Source organism: Trematosphaeria pertusa (assembly GCF_010094035.1).
Source record: "Trematosphaeria pertusa strain CBS 122368 unplaced genomic scaffold BU26scaffold_4, whole genome shotgun sequence".
NCBI classification, from domain to species: domain Eukaryota; kingdom Fungi; phylum Ascomycota; class Dothideomycetes; order Pleosporales; family Trematosphaeriaceae; genus Trematosphaeria; species Trematosphaeria pertusa.
The window spans coordinates 1,662,195-1,680,270 of NW_022987215.1; the positions used below are offsets into that span (position 1 = coordinate 1,662,195).

General features: G+C 55.2%; 8 protein-coding genes across 8 annotated transcripts; 5 read left to right on the plus strand and 3 right to left on the minus strand.

Moving 5' to 3' along the window:
- Nucleotides 1-71: 71 nt before the first annotated feature.
- Nucleotides 72-2,303, plus strand: BU26DRAFT_590690 (uncharacterized protein; the record flags this gene model as incomplete). Its single annotated transcript, XM_033834776.1, has 2 exons — nt 72-1,166; nt 1,216-2,303. The coding sequence occupies exons 1-2, from the start codon at nt 467-469 to the stop codon at nt 2,301-2,303; spliced, it is 1,788 nt and encodes a 595-aa protein (XP_033687274.1). The 5' UTR covers nt 72-466.
- A 1,430-nt stretch (nt 2,304-3,733) lies between these two features.
- On the minus strand, nt 3,734-4,904 carry BU26DRAFT_254511 (uncharacterized protein). The gene has a single exon (XM_033821183.1). The coding sequence runs from the start codon at nt 4,635-4,637 to the stop codon at nt 4,023-4,025; it is 615 nt and encodes a 204-aa protein (XP_033687275.1). The 5' UTR covers nt 4,638-4,904; the 3' UTR covers nt 3,734-4,022.
- Nucleotides 4,905-5,334: 430 nt separating this feature from the next.
- On the plus strand, nt 5,335-6,297 carry BU26DRAFT_254494 (uncharacterized protein). The gene is made up of 2 exons (XM_033821182.1): nt 5,335-5,501; nt 5,552-6,297. The coding sequence occupies exon 2, from the start codon at nt 5,640-5,642 to the stop codon at nt 6,177-6,179; it is 540 nt and encodes a 179-aa protein (XP_033687276.1). The 5' UTR covers nt 5,335-5,501; nt 5,552-5,639; the 3' UTR covers nt 6,180-6,297.
- Nucleotides 6,298-7,508: 1,211 nt separating this feature from the next.
- BU26DRAFT_403326 (ubiquitin-conjugating enzyme) lies at nt 7,509-8,099 on the minus strand (the record flags this gene model as incomplete). Its single annotated transcript, XM_033822828.1, has 2 exons — nt 7,509-7,834; nt 7,940-8,099. Coding segments are annotated over 2 exons (486 nt in total), but the record flags the coding sequence as incomplete, so codon positions are not given.
- Nucleotides 8,100-8,363: 264 nt separating this feature from the next.
- On the plus strand, nt 8,364-9,233 carry BU26DRAFT_562023 (uncharacterized protein; the record flags this gene model as incomplete). Its single annotated transcript, XM_033832984.1, has 3 exons — nt 8,364-8,541; nt 8,598-8,743; nt 8,796-9,233. 3 exons carry the CDS (start codon nt 8,364-8,366, stop codon nt 9,231-9,233), a joined length of 762 nt encoding a protein of 253 aa, XP_033687278.1.
- A 226-nt stretch (nt 9,234-9,459) lies between these two features.
- Nucleotides 9,460-11,260, minus strand: BU26DRAFT_254590 (uncharacterized protein). Its single transcript, XM_033821184.1, has 2 exons — nt 10,774-11,260; nt 9,460-10,600 (listed from the first exon to the last, which is right to left on the minus strand). The coding sequence occupies exons 1-2, from the start codon at nt 11,049-11,051 to the stop codon at nt 9,667-9,669; spliced, it is 1,212 nt and encodes a 403-aa protein (XP_033687279.1). The 5' UTR covers nt 11,052-11,260; the 3' UTR covers nt 9,460-9,666.
- A 1,209-nt stretch (nt 11,261-12,469) lies between these two features.
- Nucleotides 12,470-14,927, plus strand: BU26DRAFT_529434 (Metallo-dependent hydrolase; the record flags this gene model as incomplete). The annotated part of the gene is made up of 5 exons (XM_033830897.1): nt 12,470-12,561; nt 12,634-13,656; nt 13,717-14,102; nt 14,153-14,603; nt 14,681-14,927. The coding sequence occupies 5 exons, from the start codon at nt 12,470-12,472 to the stop codon at nt 14,925-14,927; spliced, it is 2,199 nt and encodes a 732-aa protein (XP_033687280.1).
- Nucleotides 14,928-15,847: 920 nt separating this feature from the next.
- Nucleotides 15,848-17,460, plus strand: BU26DRAFT_602692 (uncharacterized protein; the record flags this gene model as incomplete). The annotated part of the gene is made up of 5 exons (XM_033835371.1): nt 15,848-15,926; nt 15,980-16,043; nt 16,100-16,159; nt 16,219-16,309; nt 16,400-17,460. Coding segments are annotated over 5 exons (1,353 nt in total), but the record flags the coding sequence as incomplete, so codon positions are not given.
- Between the last annotated feature and the right edge of the window lie 616 nt (nt 17,461-18,076).

Consider the following 18,076-nt stretch of genomic DNA (forward strand, 5'->3'; position numbering starts at 1 on the left):
TATTTTGGATCCCGCTTGAACACCTGGAGTGCAGAGCCGGTGCATCGCTGACCTGTCAGCATAAGGCCAAACTAGCGTTGACATCACCTTACTTATCGTCTCCTGATGCCAACCTCGTATGTTATTCATGGTTGGACACGCAAATCAGCTGATACCGTGACTGGATCGTATACTTCCCTTCCCGTCCACGCCTCTGCCATTTCGATAAATGCTATCCTCAATAGGGCTGTGTACCGTCCCCTCGACCGTACGTTACGCTGCTGTCAATGAAAATGTTACCTCGTAGTTTCGTATCACAAACGCCCATCAGACGCAGGTCCGAGAAGAGTTGGAGTATCGGAGGATGGAAGATATATAATGGCAAGTGACCTGGACCCGGTTTTCTCCTCTGCATACATACTACTCCCGACCAACATACATATCGAAAACTCACAACATTCGTTCTACTGGTACGCTCGTTTCGAATATGCGCAACTTTCTTTGTACTGCTGCCCTTGTGGCAGTAGCTTCGTCCGCTGCACCGCCTGTACCTCCGATCAACAACACATGTCTTGCAGGATGCGTCAAGAAAGGAGACTTTATCGATGTGGCTGAACTCTGCACATATGGCGCCAGGAACTACCTCACGACCTGCGCTTCCCAAGTCTGCCATACCGAATGGAAGAAAGTTAAGGCAGAGTTTGAGTCAATCTGCACCTACATTGCAGAGCCGACGACACCATCGCCTAGGCCGACTCCCTTCCCATGGACGTTCAAGAATAAATGCTTCGAGCAGTGCGTCAACGAGGGCCCGTGGGAGGACGCAAGGGGGCTCTGCGCACCTGGCGCTTCCGTGAGCCTGTCTGCCTGCCGCGTCAACAAATGCTTGCAAGTCCCTCGCGACGTGTTCTTCTCCGAGTACGGCGCAATCTGCGATGCATGGCGGCACTCCACAACCATGACGCCGCCACCTTCCACCACTAGCCCGACCCCAACATCAACGAACACTTGCCGGCCTGATCAAATTGTAGATTACCGCGGGTTTTGCAGATGCCCGGATGGTTATACGACAGATTACCGTGGTTTCTGTCGCACATCAACACCAACTGTTAGCTGCAACCCGCCTATGACCGTCTACTATGGATCCTGCAAATGCCCTGGTGATATGCAGTCAGACTATCGCGGAGGTGAGTATATATCCAGTCCTCCGAAGTAGACTTTAGCTAATTGGTAAAGGCTGCCGTTGCTTACCGGGCTCAACTGCTGACTCGGCGGGATGGTGTCATCCCGAGAAAACAACGACCTTAAATTCCACCACTCCTGTCACTACCCCACCAACGACGAGCCCAAGCCCAATTACTACGCCGTCTTGCCCAAGCGGCTTCATGATGGACCACAAAGGCAAATGCGTGTCCATTCCACCCACGCCCACACCCACACCCACCCCTATCCCATGCAAGTGGGATCATCAGAAATGCTGGTGCCCGTCCGGCCATCACCACGATTACCGCGGCTGGTGCAGGCCCGATAACTGCAAGCCCGGACACCATTGGCACAACGGCACCTGCATTGTGACTCCTACGACGTCTCCGTCTCCCACCGGTCCGACCTGCCCAACCGGCACCAGGCCGGACGAGAATGGAAACTGCACGCCGCTCGTCCCAACTCCTCCTAGCACGCTCGTCTGCCCGCCTGGCTCGCAGCTCGGCCCTGATGGAAAGTGCCACCCGTTCCTCCCACCGACTTCGACTCCGCCATTCCCATGCCATAACAGGACCGGCTGCACTCCGCGCCCGCCGCATCCACCAAAGCCAACTGGCACAGAAGTGACCAAGACCGTTACGGTAACCGACATCGAAACTCTTACATGGTGCCCGCCAAGATGCCGCCCATGCCACGGCCAGACTACAACATGGACATACACCTTCGGCCCAACGTCCTGCCCACCCATCAGGACATGCACATGCGTCCTCCCAGGAAAACCTACAGGGGAGCCCGAATACCCGACACTCCCGACCTGCCCTCCTAGCGTGACGTGCACAGGCCAGACGACGACGGTGCCGGAGGAGGAGACTGTTGTGCTGCCGGGCACGACGGTGACTGAGGGCGGCGAGACGTATACGATACCGGAGACTACGGTTAATCCCGGTGAGACTGTTGTGCTGCCGAGCGAAACGCTACCGACGAACGTACCCGTTGAGCCGACGGCGTCGCCAACGGGTCCAGAGGAATACCAGGGCGAGGCGCCGAGTGGAGGAGTGGAGATCTTTGGCGTGTTTATCGCCGCTGTTTTAGGAAGTATCCCGTTTTTGGTGGCGTTGTAGGTGCGAACGTGATGGCGAGACTGAAGACGATAGGATGGAACTGATGCATGCACCTTGCTTGGATGGGATCAGATTGTATTTGTATTAGTGTTGTGACTGTGGTAACGGTTTACGGTTTATGAGGGCTATGGGAGTTGGAATTGGGTAGTGTTTAATGCATCATCGCTCCTTTTTTGTTGTTACGCTGTTGTGCGTTTATGCCGAATGGGTCTGCTTGCTCTTCACATTCTTTGACTGACTGAAGAGTGCATGATGCGACTCTATCTATGAGTCGGCTCTCCAATTCGCAGGCTGCGGATAACCTAGCATCTCGCTTTCGCAGGGGAGGCATCACTACTTCTGCTTTACGGAAGCTTGTTCACAACGATTATTGGCATAGTTCTGACGGTTGAATATTCAGCACCGCAATGAGAGAAAAAGGCAGCTGAAAAGAATATGGATTGACTATTACTACAGACAGCTCTCCTTAGGTATATAAGATATAAGAATCGACCAGGCCGCCTTCTTGCCTATCGGTACGTCCGAGAGAAGTCACTGATCGCGCCCTCCACACTCTGCCGTTTCGGGGCTTCCGAACGTCCACAGGCGGTCGGTCGGCTGGCTGACCAGTGTTCGAGCGAAGAGAAGCAACCCTTGGACCTTATTCCGTAACGGAGGGATGAAACGTTGGCATCTAGGGGAGACAAGATGGGAAGAGGAAAGAGAATGACAGCTGTGCGGCACTACTTAAGTTGAGGCGCAGCATTTCTGATGAATGTTGGAAACCTGTTTCTGTGAACTTAACGCGGATGCGGTGTACACGATTTCTAATCAACTAGAGGCCCGAGTGCAACGGATACCGGTGTACTGGGAGGCGAAGCAGCCGGGGTTATCCCACCCACATACCCTGAGAGAAGTTCTGGAACGCAAGGATCTCGATTAGTAGCGCCGTTGCCATGTAGAGGAGTCGTAATCTAATGGCTGGCTGATAGTGTCCTAGGAGGAGGCGCAGTACCTTGCACGAGGAAGTCGCGTGCCCCAATACCGGTGAGTGTGGGTATGGTGTTGGTGTTACAAGGGACGGGATGAGACCGTAGGGCTGGTACCTGAGGCGTGGCGCTGACGCAGTAAGCAGCCAGTGATCAGCCGTCGGGAACGGCATCCTGACGGCGAATGGGGCTAGAATGCGTTCATTCAGGGTGACCGGGGCGAAGAATCATTTGCGTGGGGCGAGGAATCATTTGTGCGGGGCGAAGAAGGATGTGAAGGATGAGGAGTGTGAGGGCCACAGTGTGGCTGTGCATACAGAAAGTCGACGGCGGCGCCTGGGCCAGGCAGCGGGTCCAAAACTCCAGCAGCTTGGAAGAAAATCCGGAGGTGCGTTCTCCGGATACAGCGTCGAAGGACTTCTCGGTGGGCTTTTCTGATGAGAAACGACGACCTACCGATTAGGAAAGTAGCGGAAGAGGGAAGGTCACGTGGTCGTGGCGACGGCCTCGCCGGTAAAGGATGATGCGGACTCCGCGAGCAAGTAGTGGAATGCTTACCTTATGTATAATTTGCCAGTGGGCCAGTGAGGATATGCTGAAGGACTTCAGCTCTAAGAGTGCTCGATTCTAGAAGTTCCAAGTCGCCGGGGCGGCGAGATAGACTAAATACCCTCTTCAGCCTTCGGCGAGACCGTCGAAGTCGCTGATGCCGTCTGTTGTACATGTTTGGTGAGAATCGTCGATGACATCGTCAGCGGCCATGAAGGCGTCGTCGCCGACTGATGCTGAGGCTCAAACGAACCAGCATAGAGGTTAGCCTCCTCTTAGTCAAGTGCAGAGGAACCAACGAGAAAAAGAGAACAGTACGAGAGATGCCATCTCCACAAGGATGTCCTAAGGCCACGCATCGCAAGCGAGAGTCTCCGTACGCTTCCTTGAAGCGCTTTAGGAACCGTGGTACGCTTTTGTAGTCCTTGACGGACAGCCTAACAGAAGCGAGTGTTTCCGCTCGGCGAGATCCACGTCGCCGAGTAAGTGGTCTTCGGGGTGGCAGAGGGCTTCGCGGGGCGTCGCTACTGCAATATAGTCGGCGTTCGCGGGCTTGTGGTACTGCTGAATGAATGCCCACGGACGACCATCGAGGACACTTTGACCGGCCCCATGGAGCGGCGCTGTCGATCAGGCTACCGAGATCTGACACTACGGCGCGGAAAGTACTTTGAGATCCAAGGATCGACAAATATAGTAAGAAAGCCATCAAACGCCATGGTATTCCGAGGTCCGCGCTTCTGAAGCCATCCACCTCATCTTGCGGAGGTGGAGGACTAGCTGCTGCACGAAATCGCCGGAATGGAAAAGTCGGCATGAATAAGAGCGAAAAAGCAGAGGGCCGGCGGCTGTCGGAGCGGTTTGACAGGTGGAGCCATTTTTATTTTTGCTCTTATTTTTGATGCTGCTCGTTCTTGCATTGCTTGGGGCGAGCCGACAGCGCGTATCCAGGAGCTTATAGCTCGGTTGGCGTCACTGCTGCAGCTGACGGCGTTCCCCTCCCCCATCACGGGTCGTGAAAAAGCAGGATCGCGACGAAGCTTGACTGCTCGGTGGCGGGCGAGGTGGTGTCGAACTGGAGAATGGGTGGAGAGGGCCAGCTCGCCGTTTGTGTCCGCCATTCTCGGATATCGACCGACCTGGCCAGGGTGGTCTGTGCGCGCCCCGCCACAAAACGCCATCGTTCCCTCTCCAGCTGAGCACCCTTTCCAACTGCCACCCCCAAGACCTCCAACAGCGCTGAAGCTGCCGCAACCATACTCGTTCCGGCTTACCCCGGCAGCCTTATCCTGTAAATCATCGGTGCGGCGCGATTGTCACAGCTGAAAATCACGAAGGCGACCGTCGATCATGGCAACCGCTTCACTTTGTCTCCGTGCTCACTATGCGTACGAGGAGGGCGCCGCTCTGATGTTTCATCGCGAGCCGTCGACAGTACTGTGGTCGTTCTTGGAAGCGCAGCCGCCGGCGGGAAAGGCGTTCTGCTTTTATGGGGGGCGCGCGGCGCGTATGCTTCAACGATGCAGATGCGACCTGAGCTTGCTTTCCTCGCCGCTCCCCGTCATATTTATACCCTGGTGCTAATCCTACAGTACTGTACGCGTATATAGCTACCTTGCTGACGTCCACCGGGCCTCTGAATCCCCTAGTGCTTATGCCAACGGTTCTCCCGTCTTTCCATGTAAGTTCTATGAAAGGCGCGCGGTTGCCCATCCACTGACTGGCTGGTAGAACGGTTACCTGCATCACTCCACACCCTCCCATATGCAGAGGTAATCATATTATATCTCGTACATCTGATCTTGTTGTTGTGCTCTTCATGCCTCCTCCTCCTTCTCTCCCCACGGGCCAATCCCGTATATCAAATTCCTCGGCATCAAATGGCTTTGGATACGCACAGTTGTCGAAAATCTTCCTGCTTGTGCTGGTAGTTGCTACTGGTATACGACTGGCAATCATCAATTTCATGACAAGAAAGAGAAGGATAGCGACGTCATACCAACAAATACAAGAGAAGGACCCCAGAGCATGCCAAGCGCCTCGCGAGAAAGATTTAAGACAAGCACGAGTTCCGCAAAGCAAGGACCATCCGGCATCTACGTTCAAGCCTGTATATCCCTGGACGTCTCCACCTCAACCGCTACCGGGCCCTTACGATCCACGCCTCTATCCTCTTCCGACGGTACGGCGACATTCATACGACCCCTCAGTCCTAGTACCCGAGCAAGACAGCACAATATCATACACCCGCCGCGTCTCAACGAACAGCATCCCACCTCGGCAAGCGGAAATTCACGGCACAGTTACAACCTCCATGAAGGGCTGGCGAAGAAATCAATGGGTCGTCTCTGGAGAATGAGCCCTCGAGCCAACTAGTCACGTGCCTTAAGCCACCAGAAACCACCCCCGCCGCCCGACACATCCCGCCAGGCCCACTCCGAGAAGTCTCAGTATTTCATTGTCCACGACGTGGTATCGATAGTCCACGAACGTTCTAGACCGCCGCTGAGCCCTGCTCCCACAAGCAACTCTGGGTCTCGCAAGCGTGATGCTTGGCTGGTGGCTGTCCGCTTGCTAGCTGAGCGGAGTGGGGCATGCGAACAACGAGCGAAAAGAACGCACGATTGCAACCGACCGCACCGTCGCGTGTCTCATTTCCTTTAGTATTGCATCTCATGATCTGGAAAAGGGCCTACGATCTGGCGTTTGGAGTAGGGATGGCCGCGGGAAGGAATCGTCCAACGCCCGCCATGCATGTTAAAAGGCGTTAATATTGCCGGGGGGTTATCTCATAGGGCTGGCTGAGTGTTTATACCTTGTACTGTAGCGCTTCGCTTGATGAATACATACATACATATTAATTGAACGCCTTTTTCCTCTTTGTTCAGATGATCATCCGAGTACCTCCAGTTCTTCTCCCTTTAATGGCCCGAATAGGCCGAAAAAAGGAATGCATGCGGGCTGGACCGATATATCTTCACGGTGGCCGCTACGCACTCACATGTAGCAGCTTATCTCCCCATGTCTGTCATACCTAAGTGTGCCCGCAGAATAGCGTGCATTCACCGGTCGGCCCCTCTCAATGCGCTGTGCACTTCGCCTTACCATTTCAAATACAGTCCCAAATGTTTCTCTCCAAGCCTGTGCTTGCCAGCCGCAGGAACTCCGGTCCGCAAAAATAGTTCTATCCGTCTGTCGCTCGCTTGTTTCTTCCCTTCTTGGTAATTAATACTCAACTTACCCGTTTCGTGCTGCGAGGTCCGCATATAGCAAGTTTAATGCTGATCGCAAGCTCTGTTTTGACCTCGCTCAGCAGCCACGTCTCGAAAACAGGGGCACTTGGAGCAATTTGGGGAAGTGATTATTACCTACTATAGTCTCCGAGGCTGTGAGATGTGACGGCCGGTTGATTCGAAGAAAATGTGACGTACTAAAGGAAATGCAAGGTGTATTCCAAATCAGGCCCGCTCCGCGATGCATTCCAAGGTTCCAAGGTTCCATATACCAGCCAGCCCTCCACAAAAACACCTTCAAAGCAAGTTCGTATGCCTCGCGCTGCATGTGATCGCCGACCTCAGTCCACCCTCCACCCCACATCCTCCAGCTCCCCTCTTCACCGACATTCTCTCTCCCCTCTCCAACCCCCATCCCATCCCAGTTCCCCCCTCCCCCTCCTTAACCCATCCCCCTACCTCCTCCTTCCCACCCACCTCTCCGACACCGTATAAAACCTTATCAACGCTTCCGCACCCACATAATCCTCCTGCCTCAACAGCTGCGCAATATCCACATTAAGCGGGGACTCGGGCTCCGCGCTGGTCAGCAGCTGGTGCACACTGGTCAGGGTCGTGGAGATGGTGTACGCGGGGGTCCACGACGTCTTCAGCAGGTCGAGGCAGATCTCGCCGGTCTTGAAGTCGACGTTCGGGTGGCAGATGGGCGTGACGAAGCGGATGGTGGGAGGTGCGTTGGGGTAGGTCGGCGGGATGCGGATGTCGAGGGCCCAGAGGCCGCCTGGTGGGGAGGGTGGTTAGCTAGGGTGGTTATAGCATGTTGCGCATTCGCGATGGGATAGTGAATGGAGGCGCATGCTTCTCTGCGGGATTATTGTTCACTTACCTTCGTACGCCGTGCCCGGCACGCCTTTCATTACCGCGCGCCAGTGCATCAACTCGTCGTCATCGACAGGGCCGAGCTCGACGAGCGCGTCATTCGGATCGGACTGGTAAGTTTGTAGCTCGGTGAGCAGGCGCTTTGTGGGTGACGAGGTTCGCGACGACGAGCTTGCCATTCTCTGTGCCGCGTTTCCACCTCTAAAAATGCGTAACTCGTAATAACGGAACAATAATGGTGTACTCCGTAGAGGGTATGAGCTTTGGAGGCGGGAGCTCGAGATGCCCATGCCATTCCAGCCTCGGCAACAAGCTCCAGCCGCATGGTGAACAGCGCCCGGACCACCCCGCTATTTTCTGGCTCCCTGTCGACAATCTCAAAGTTATCGAAGAGCTTCAACGACGTGCGGTCCTACCCCTAACGACGCATAATGGCGCCCGAAGCCCTGCTCTCGCATCTCCACCGCGCAGACGGCTCCGCAACATACACGCACAACGGATACTGCATCATCGGCGCGGTCAATGGGCCGATCGAAGTGCAGCGAAGGGACGAGCTGCCGGAGGAAGCGACGGTGGAGGTCAATGTGCGGCCTGCAGCCGGCGTTGGAAGTGCGTATACTCCTATGCAACATGAAAGGAGGGCTGTGGAGCTAACGGGGGACCAGGTCCGAAAGAAAGGCATCTAGAGACGCTGCTGCACAACACGCTGCGGAGCATCATCTTGACGAGGGTCATACCGCGGACGCTGGTGCAGATCACGCTGCAGGTTAGGAGCTTGCCGGATGAGGAAGGCGCGGCTGGCGTGCATCCTGTACGTGGTATATAGTTTGGAATAGGTGTTCCATATTACTAACGCAAAGCAGAGTCTACTCCTCCTCCCGCACCTCCTCCACACATCCCTCCTCGCACTCCTTAGCGCCTCAATCCCCCTCTCTACAACCTTAACCTCCGTCCTGATCGCTATTCCCTCCTCGCCCACGTCCAAGTCCGGCGCCCCTCTCGTCTCGCCCACCGCAACGGATCTGCTTCGCGCGAAACCCATACGCTCAGTGCACGTTTTCGCATTCTCGGGCGACAATAGGTTGTTGTTGAATGAGAGCGACGGCGTATTCAGCTTCGACGTATGGGACGAGGCATGTGAGACGGCGGAGGAAGCGTGCTGTAGAGAAGAGGGCGGAGTGGGGTTGGTAGGCGAGGGGATGGAGGTTGATGGGAAGGAGAGCGCGAATCTGGAAGAGTGGCTGAGAGTGGTTGTGAGGAGGAAGGTGGAACATGAGCAGAGGTGGAAGGTTGCTACTTGAAGAGAGAAAAGGGCCGCCATGGATAAGCTACTATTACAAAGGTATACCCGAACAGAGGTGTACAGAGGGCTATGCTATAGCTGATTACTGGACATAGCGGGAGGCCAAAGACCGGCGAGAGAGGATAGTCTCGATCAGAGGGGGCTGCGCAGCCGGGGACTGAATCAGTGGCATGGAAGCCATACAAGAGATGATCGAGCGACAGAGTTGATTAATAATGTAACAAGATAGGCAAAGCCACTCCAATATGCCAATACCAAATTTTGAGGTCATGCTGTGTGTAACGATGCTTGTCGCTAAATGGCTGATGCTGCGAATGCGTTGGTGGTATCAATGATATCGTCAAGTCGTGAGTCGTAATCGTAAAGTCGTGTCAAAATGCCGCCCAACGCCATGTAAATATCCAAACAAATGATAATGCAACAACAAGCGCTCACACTTCTTCGTAACCCTCCTTCATGCTCTTTTGATCTGTTTCCGCCTGCGCATTCAACAGCTCTCCCAGGCGCTTCTGGGCATCCCAGACAGGGACTTGCCACGTTGTCAAGGGCTTTCCCTCCTTGCCATTTAGCGGTTTGCTTGCGAATCTTACTTCCTTGGCTTTGTCCCGCGCCTCGACCAGCCACTCTTGCCATGCTTGTGTATCGGGACACGCGTTGCTCCTACGAATCCAGCCGATGTTCTTGGACATGACAATCGTCTTCCACAATGCTTGCGTGAAGGTCTCGTTCAGAGACGGGTAGCCTTTCATATCCATTTTGGAGTCGGAGAGGCATTCGGGGATGACGTTGTAGGAGGACAAGTCCCAATGGAGTTTTCCGGGCAACGCGGCGACGATCCAGTACGAAGAGCCGAGCAGCATGTACGAACCTGCCCAGGCAATCTGGAGTTCGATTTGGGCGTTGGCGAGGCAGATGACGCCGCCCATGAGCATCATGGTGCCAACCAGGCTGAGCAGGCGGTAGGCTGGGCCGTGTTGCAGCAGGTACTGTATCGTCTCCGGCGCAAAGTACAACTCCCTAGCCACGTCCTCCTTGCACCTGACGATCAAGAAGTTGCCCTTTGGATACCGTATCACCACGTCCCCGTCTGGCACCTTGCCCCCCTTCCATCGACGCTCCGGCAGTTTGAGTTCCCATTTGTTGCCCAAGCCGATGAGAGAGGTGAGGAGAGAGAGGAGGACGGTGGCGACGATAGACATGCCGTCGTCGAGCCATATCGAGAGGCCGAGGAGGATGCAGGAGAGGAAGAAGCCAAGGAAGAGGACGACGGTGAGCGGGGCGACCGTTTTGGCCTTGAGGGCAGAGTCGTTTTTGCGTTCGATGGTAACGACGCGGACGGAGTATTCGGGGAGGTTGCTAGCGTCACTGGTGCAATCAGCCAGGGTCTGGTTGGGGAGGAAGCATGGATGCAGCGGGAGAAGGAGCTGTGGACTGTGGTTGAAGGGGGATGGTTCCGTGGGTAGTGGGGAAGTGGTTGTGGCCGGAGGAAGGAGCAAGTGGGGAGCTTGCCTAGCTCGAGATGGAAGGATCACACTCACCACACAATGTTGCCAATGTGGTTTATATATTCTCTATAGTTGCCGCTCAAGATGCCAGACACCCATCCAGAGTCCGATTTCAGCTTTGTCGGCCTCGTTGGACGCATCAAGGCCTGCGGAGCAGGAATCAAGCGCGGCAGGAAAATCCACTTCGACAGCGTCGCGACTTGAGCATTGGCGAGCACCGAACCCTCGCCCAAGATGGCTAGGAAACCGACGATGTCGAGCTGCAGCTGCTGTAGCGATGCCTGGCCATCCGTACCCTGTAGCCAATGCATGGTGGTCGAAGGAAGAACGGAGGTCTTGAAAATAGATGTATACTCAGGGTATCGTCAAAGCTCCGGCGCGGTACGAGGAAAAGACATGGGTTGAGCGAGTGATAGATGGAAGCGAGACAGAGTTACGAGGGTATATAAGACGATTAAGCGCCCGACGCCGCAATTGAGGCCGCGCACGCAGGAGATACCAAGCAGAAAGACAAGAAGCGCGGTGGAACCCAAGAAGAGGAGGTCGGAGCACAGAGTGCTGCGGGCGGCCCTCCCAAGCAAACCGGTCAGAGCTCGACGGCGGTTTGCTGCGTTCCCAGCCTCACACAGGGCCAGCTCAAGCGCCGCGCAGTGATTGGGTGCCTCAGGCATCAGGCTGAGGAGGGGTAGCGGCAGCCAGTTGGGTTGTGGCTAGGCTGCAGGATAGCGACATGGGCGTTAGCACTGCCTCAATTGTGACCGGCGACGACTCTGCCCAGGTTGACTTTCAAACCTCATTCTTGACACCAGCGCTTGTCGCATCGTCGTTGAAACTGCTGCGCCATCCCCCGGAGTCATCGCTTGAACTCGGTCGCCGCTTCGTTTCGTCATCGCTTGCCCCCCGACCTCCAGCGCCGCACCGATCGCGCGCGCCAGGCTGGCCGTCATACAGACCCATATCAGCTCCGACCATCGAGACTTCCCCGAGAAGACGGCGGAACCGTTGTCGCATTAGGTGGATTCATCGAAAGACGGGTTGAATGCGCGCAAAGAGCGTGCGCTGATGTATGTGGGAGTCCGTTAAATCACCTGCGTCCTCAGGCACGCGATCCCCTTGCATGTCTTGTGCATTTCCTCTTCAGTCACCAAGGGATCGCCGGATCCCGTATCCCCCCTTTGAGCGACCAAATGATCCATTTCTCATACTGTCATGTTTGTCCGTCATGGTTCCCGAGTTCGCATTCCGTTAAACTCCCGTAACTCCGCCGTCATCTCCTCTAGGCACCAGACTTTTGATTCAGCCTTTTGCACTACACTATGGGTCCATGAGGCGCAGCATGCCTCTAGTTCATGACCAACACCTGCATGAATCACGGTACTGACTGTCGCCATCGCTCGCTAGGCCAGGAACTAGGCCAGCGTCTATCGAAACTTCTCCGCCGCACACCTCGGCTGCGTATTTCTCCATCTTCCAATAACGGATCCTACCCTATACAGTCTTGGCCTCACGGAATTTGGGGCCCTCGAGGATTATACACAGCCCACTAGCTACAGCATATCACGGCCCCTTACCGGTTCGCACAAGGCTGCGATCGAATTATCACTTGCGGGTGTAACCACTACCAGCGCTTCCACATACCAATTCTGTCTGCCCTCTATCAGTGTCCTCAGCTGTCCTTCAACTGGCATGAGAAGCCAGTGATAGATGTTACTGTACCAACATCTTCGGCATGCCAGTTGACGGGGATCCAAAGACTACCAGCGATTCTGAAAAGCCTCGGCACGGGTGGTTAGCCAAGTGCGGCATACCCATACCTGCATTGTAAGTAAACCCTAGTCTTCGAGCACCGTGAGCCCAGAAATGGCGGAAAGTCATATGTTGACCACTCTGCAGATCTGTACGTGGCAGACGCGGCTCTGACAAGGACCCAAACAGGCCGATCATGACCCTAGCTAACAAAGACAAGAAAAGAAAGAGGACTGCTCAGAGTCCATTACCAGCATCAAGGGCGCCATTTAAAATGGCGGGACGGCAGGAAGCTTCTCTGTCAGTAGAAGCTCAGCAAGAAGCTGCGAAAGCGACTTTCGATCATGCCATAAGAGTTGAGCGCCCAAATCAAGATCCTGTCACAATGGAGCCTGCCATCGCACCACCTGGCTTCGAAAGGCCAGCGGTGACTGCCGGTCAAGACTATCAGAAACGTCGCCAAGCCCTTCTCAAAGAAGAGGCTGATAACGCGTGGGATTATGACGCCCGCACAAAAGGCGTTTCAGAGAACGAAAAAAGAGCGGCCATCATCATCCGCGAACTTAGAGAGTATGAGCGCAGGGTTGTGTTTGGCAACAATGCCTCAGAGGCCATACCAGGCCCCGAGACCCGCGACATGGGCGGCAAATTCCTTACCAATAAGGAACGAATCGAAAGTCGCAGTAAGCTCTTTGAAATTGCGAAAGAAGTGCCCAAGGGTGCCCTCTTGCATCTCCACTTCAACGCTGAGCTCAATCCGGAGAGGCTTTTGCAAGAAGCCCAGTCGATGGACAACATGTACGTCTGGAGCATGCGCCCATTGTGCAAAGAAAAGGATCTCGATCTTACGGAGATGGTGTTTAACGTCATGCCGAAAACCACGACTAGCAACGATATCTTCTCCCGTGCGTATCAGGGGTGCGACAATAATTGGAAGCTTCCCAAATTCCAGCAAGACGTGTGGATGAAATGGAGCGAATTTCGCGAACGCTTCCCAATAGTGTTTCCCGGGATGTATGTTCAGACACGGGCCGAACGAGCCACAAACGCGAAGGCTCGGACCTGCTCAGAGCCCGCCGAGATCGTATTGGATCCGGCAGAGAACTGGATCCAACGGAAAATGGTGCTTAGCGAGGAAGAAGCATACGGGCCTGGCCAAACCGTGAATGGGTACGATTGCTCCAGCGCTTTGCACTCATGGCAATAGCTATTGTACTGACTTCTATACAGAGTTTGGGCGCGCTTCAACCAAGCTACACGCTGCTTCAAAGGCCTTTTGAATTATGAGCGCGTATATAAATGGTACATCGGCAAGGCCATCGACCGCATGATCGATGAGAAGGTCATGTACGCTGAGCTTCGACCTATGCTCATGGACAAGTCCATACCAGCCGACAATGGGATTGACAAACTAGATAACTCCGCGCAGATGAGGATGATCCTAGACGCCGTGGATGCCAAGAAGCAAGAGCTCCTGGCAGAGGGCCGACTACATCTATTTCCGTTCGGGCTCAAGATCATTTACTGCACTCCACGATCCATTCCCCATAAGAAGATGAGGTCGGAAATGCGGGATTGCATAGACCTGAAGATTGAGTTCCCGGAACTTATCTGTGGTGAGTACAGGTTTGAATGTGCAATACACTTCATCCGCTAATTCATACAGGTTTCGACCTAGTTGGAGCAGAAGACCGGCCTAACTATATCGGCTACTACTATGAAGAGCTCGTTGCATTCCAGAAGACCTGCGAAGAGAAAAACTTGGAGATCCCGTTTTTGTTCCATGCGGGCGAGACGTTGCTCGACACCGGCGGATCAACAGACCCTGGCAATTCGAATCTCTTCGATGCTGTGCTGCTAAAGTCAAAACGCATCGGACACGGTTTCTCACTAATGAAGCACCAAGAGCTGATTAAGTACTTCAGGAAAGGCCCACACGAAGAAGAGAAGGATGGCAAGAAAGTGCGGGTTATCAGTCCTGGCATCTGCGTCGAGCTTTGCCCTATCTCCAACGAGCTGCTTCACCTTTGTAGAAACATCAAGGAGCACCCATACCCTGAACTGCTAGCCGCGAAGATTCCGTGCACTGTGAACAGCGACAACCCATCGCTTTTCAGGTAAGTGCTCAGCCGCATGTGCCCTTTCAATCCTGCCTCTTCTTCCAAAGTTCAGTTGCTAATATAGCTTACAACAGCAATTCCATGTCCCACGAATTCTATCAAATCATGGTCGGCGCTCCCACAATATCGGTGCACAGCTGGAAACAGCTCGCGCTGTGGAGTCTTGAGTACAGCTGTCTCGATGACGACAAGAAGGCAGAAGGCGAGAAATACTTCCGGACGGCTTGGGAACAGTTCTGCGAGAATGTCGTGCGGGAATATGGAAACCTTCTAGATGGCGACAGAATCAATGAGGCCAAAGCGAACGAGAAGTACGCTTGAAGGCGCCCATATCGTCCCCGCCAACCGTCTCCGCCTTCGCCTGCCCCGAAGTACCCGGTCCCCCGTTCCCTCGCTATCCATCGCACTTCGACTAGCGATCAGCTCTTCGGATCGCGATAAACCATGCCGATTCGATAACCACGCTGTGATGGGCAACTGCTATACTTGACACTGTCGAGGATATGTTTACGATGGTCAGACGAATGAGTACGAACGTCATGACTACCAGTGAAATGTTCGCAATGGTTTCTTTGCTCCTTTCGATGGAGGCTTCCTCTCCCACCGAGAGAGATAACGTTATAGGCGGAAGCGGTCTACGCAATGTTATAGGAGCCTACTTCTGGATGCCAGTGGCAGGCCTGATACTCCCGGGTTTGACCCAGAGGCTCGACGTGCTTGTTGATTGCTCAGTTTTGTTGGTTCCTTTTCTTATGTGTGCTATGGATTTATGCTCAGTTCAACATTTGTCAATCGTTGACAATATGCTATTTCCCCTCAGTCAAGCCCATCGCACCCACTAGACAACATGTAGGGATCAAAGTTAACAACTTCCTTTTTTACACATTCTTCCCTCAGCCGCTTTGCTTCCACTTCTTTCGACAGCCACACTCAGTGTGTCGACCGAACGTGCAAACTCGTCGCGTTCGCGTCGTGTCTTGCGTCTTGCTTGCATTCACTGCTCTACCTTGCGCTCAAGGTTTCACCGCCCACCAACTTCAACTTCTACGTCGCAGTCCCACACTAGCGCTGCTTTCTTCACCGCCGCCAAAGCAAACGACACCGCACGTAAACCTTTCTCGTTTGTTTGTCCCAACCTCGCCCTCGCCCACCAATAGGTTTCTTCGCGAGCCTCGCAATCATCCTCTACTATCGCTGCACCGCGCCTCGTACTCGCTGGCCACGCTGCTATAATTCTCATTATGGCAGCGTTTGTTGCAGATGCTGCGGTGGCCGCTGCACATGTTGGTACGACAGTCCGTGCTTGCGGGCATGTTGTTGGTATGTGGCTGTTTCGACCTCTCTTTTCGACAGCGTGCTGACGACACCGCCAGCCTCGGGTGCGAATGGAAATGTGTCTCGTGACAACAAGAACGCAGCCTCTGCGCGTGGCAAGAGGTATGTTGCGCTCTCGTTGCAATATGGCTTAGCGGTGAAGCTGACCGCTTGAACAGGATCAAACGAGGCGCGAACGAGTCCGCGCACGATACCAAAGCCTCTGTTTACACTTCATGGTACGTGAAGCCCGTCAAACGACAAGATATATTCCAGCAGAGCTGACCAAACGCGATAGCGTGGACAGGACGCGCTCGCGGTTCTCTACCGCCCGCAGCCCTGCAATTAAGAAACGGGACTTTGGAACCTCCCCAAACCCGCTGGATTCTGTAAGCATGATATCCACTGCGGAGAAGAGACTTGTCACCGAAGTCGAACTCTGGACCGATAGCAGTTCCAGGACGCTAACATATATCCGGACCTTCGCGCAGAGTCAGACTTTCGTCGAAGAGACCGATCCTCCCTTCACCTGGACGCAGTCTACAGAACTGACTCAGGTGCGATCGAATTCGGAGTCTTCGGTTCCTCCAGTTCCTCCAGTTCCGCAATCTTCGGAGTCCTCGGTTCCCCCAGTTCTCCATTCGGAGTTCGTGTTTCCCACACGGTCTCCCACACTTGTCCAACCTTCGGAGTCCTCAGTTCCCCCAGTTTCCCAATCTTCGAGTTCTCAGGTAACCACCGTTTGGGGCGGCGACTCGGTTGCTACCTCGTTTGAGGTGCCGCCGCCTGCGACTTCAACGCCTGCGCCAACCACCTTCGAGAGCGTGAGCTCGACCGCGACCTTGACCAGCAGCTCCCCAGCGCCCGCGTCGTCATCTCTGATCGGCTCCGTCGCCAGTCTCCGGCCTACACCCACACCGGGCAAGTTCTCAGGACCCGTCGTCGCGGGTATCACAATCGGCGCTCTAGCCGGCTGGGCGCTCCTCTGTCTCGCCGTCTTCCTGCTCTACAAATGGCACAGGAAGCGCGCCTCTCTCCCGCCCCCTGGTGTCCTTCCCGGCCCCCGTCGCCCCATCCACAGCTCGCCGTACGGCAGTCATCCCAATGCTTCGTCCGCTTCGGGCGTGTATGGCAGCCATATGCGGAATCCAATCTATGTCGGCGGAGTAGGCATCGAGATTGAGAAGGACTCTTCGGCTGAAGAGGAGTCGCCCCGCCCGCCGAGTTATCGTGCGTATAGCACACCCTGCCCGAAGAGCAGGTACACGTGGTTGCCGAGCACTGTGAGTCCGAGTACGGTAACTGCGAATGGGAGTCCGCTGCCGCGCAAGCAGCAGACATCGCAGGACGTCGAGATGCGCAAGCTAGACGCTGGTCGCCAGAAGGCATACAACATCCCGTCACCGCCGCTGCTGCCGGCCCCCACGTCGCCGCTGCCGGCGCCCCCGTCATCGGCGGTGTACTCAAAACCGCCTGCTCCTCCCACGACACCGGCCACCAACAACGGGAGTGGGAAAGACAACGCCTCCTCACCTTTCACGCCGACCCCAACGCTCAAATCCCCGCTCTTCAGCGCCATCTCCCCCTCGCAACCGCAACCGCACCCGCAACGCAGCACCCGGGGCAGCAGCACCATCTGGCCCCTCCCGCCCTCCTCCCCGCCCCTCTCACCCACCGCAACCACCACCACGACACCCGCAGCCGTGCCACCACACACCCCGATCTCCCCCCGCCGTACGACCAGCCCCCTCCTCCACACCACACCGGACCCGTATCTAGACGCCGAAACCGCCATCTGCGACGGCGAGCCCTACTGGGACGCTGCCGGGAACGAGCGGCTGGAAGCCGATCGACGCATGCGCGAGGCGGAGGAGGCGTGGGAGGGGATGCTGGGACAGGAGCGGGAGGGGGATAGCGAGACGTTGGAGGAGAAGGGGGAGGGTGTGGAGGAGAGGGTTATGGTTTGAAAGGAAAGGAAAGGAAAGGAAGAGGGGGAAGGGCCAGGGTAACGGATGGACGGACGGACGGGTTGAGGGGAGGGAAACTTCGTGCGTTGCATTGCATTGCTTGCATGGGAGGATTGCGTAGAGGAGCAGTTAGCTAGCTGAGCGCTTTAACTAGTCCGAGCGAGATCCATGGCGTCTGGACAGGTTCGT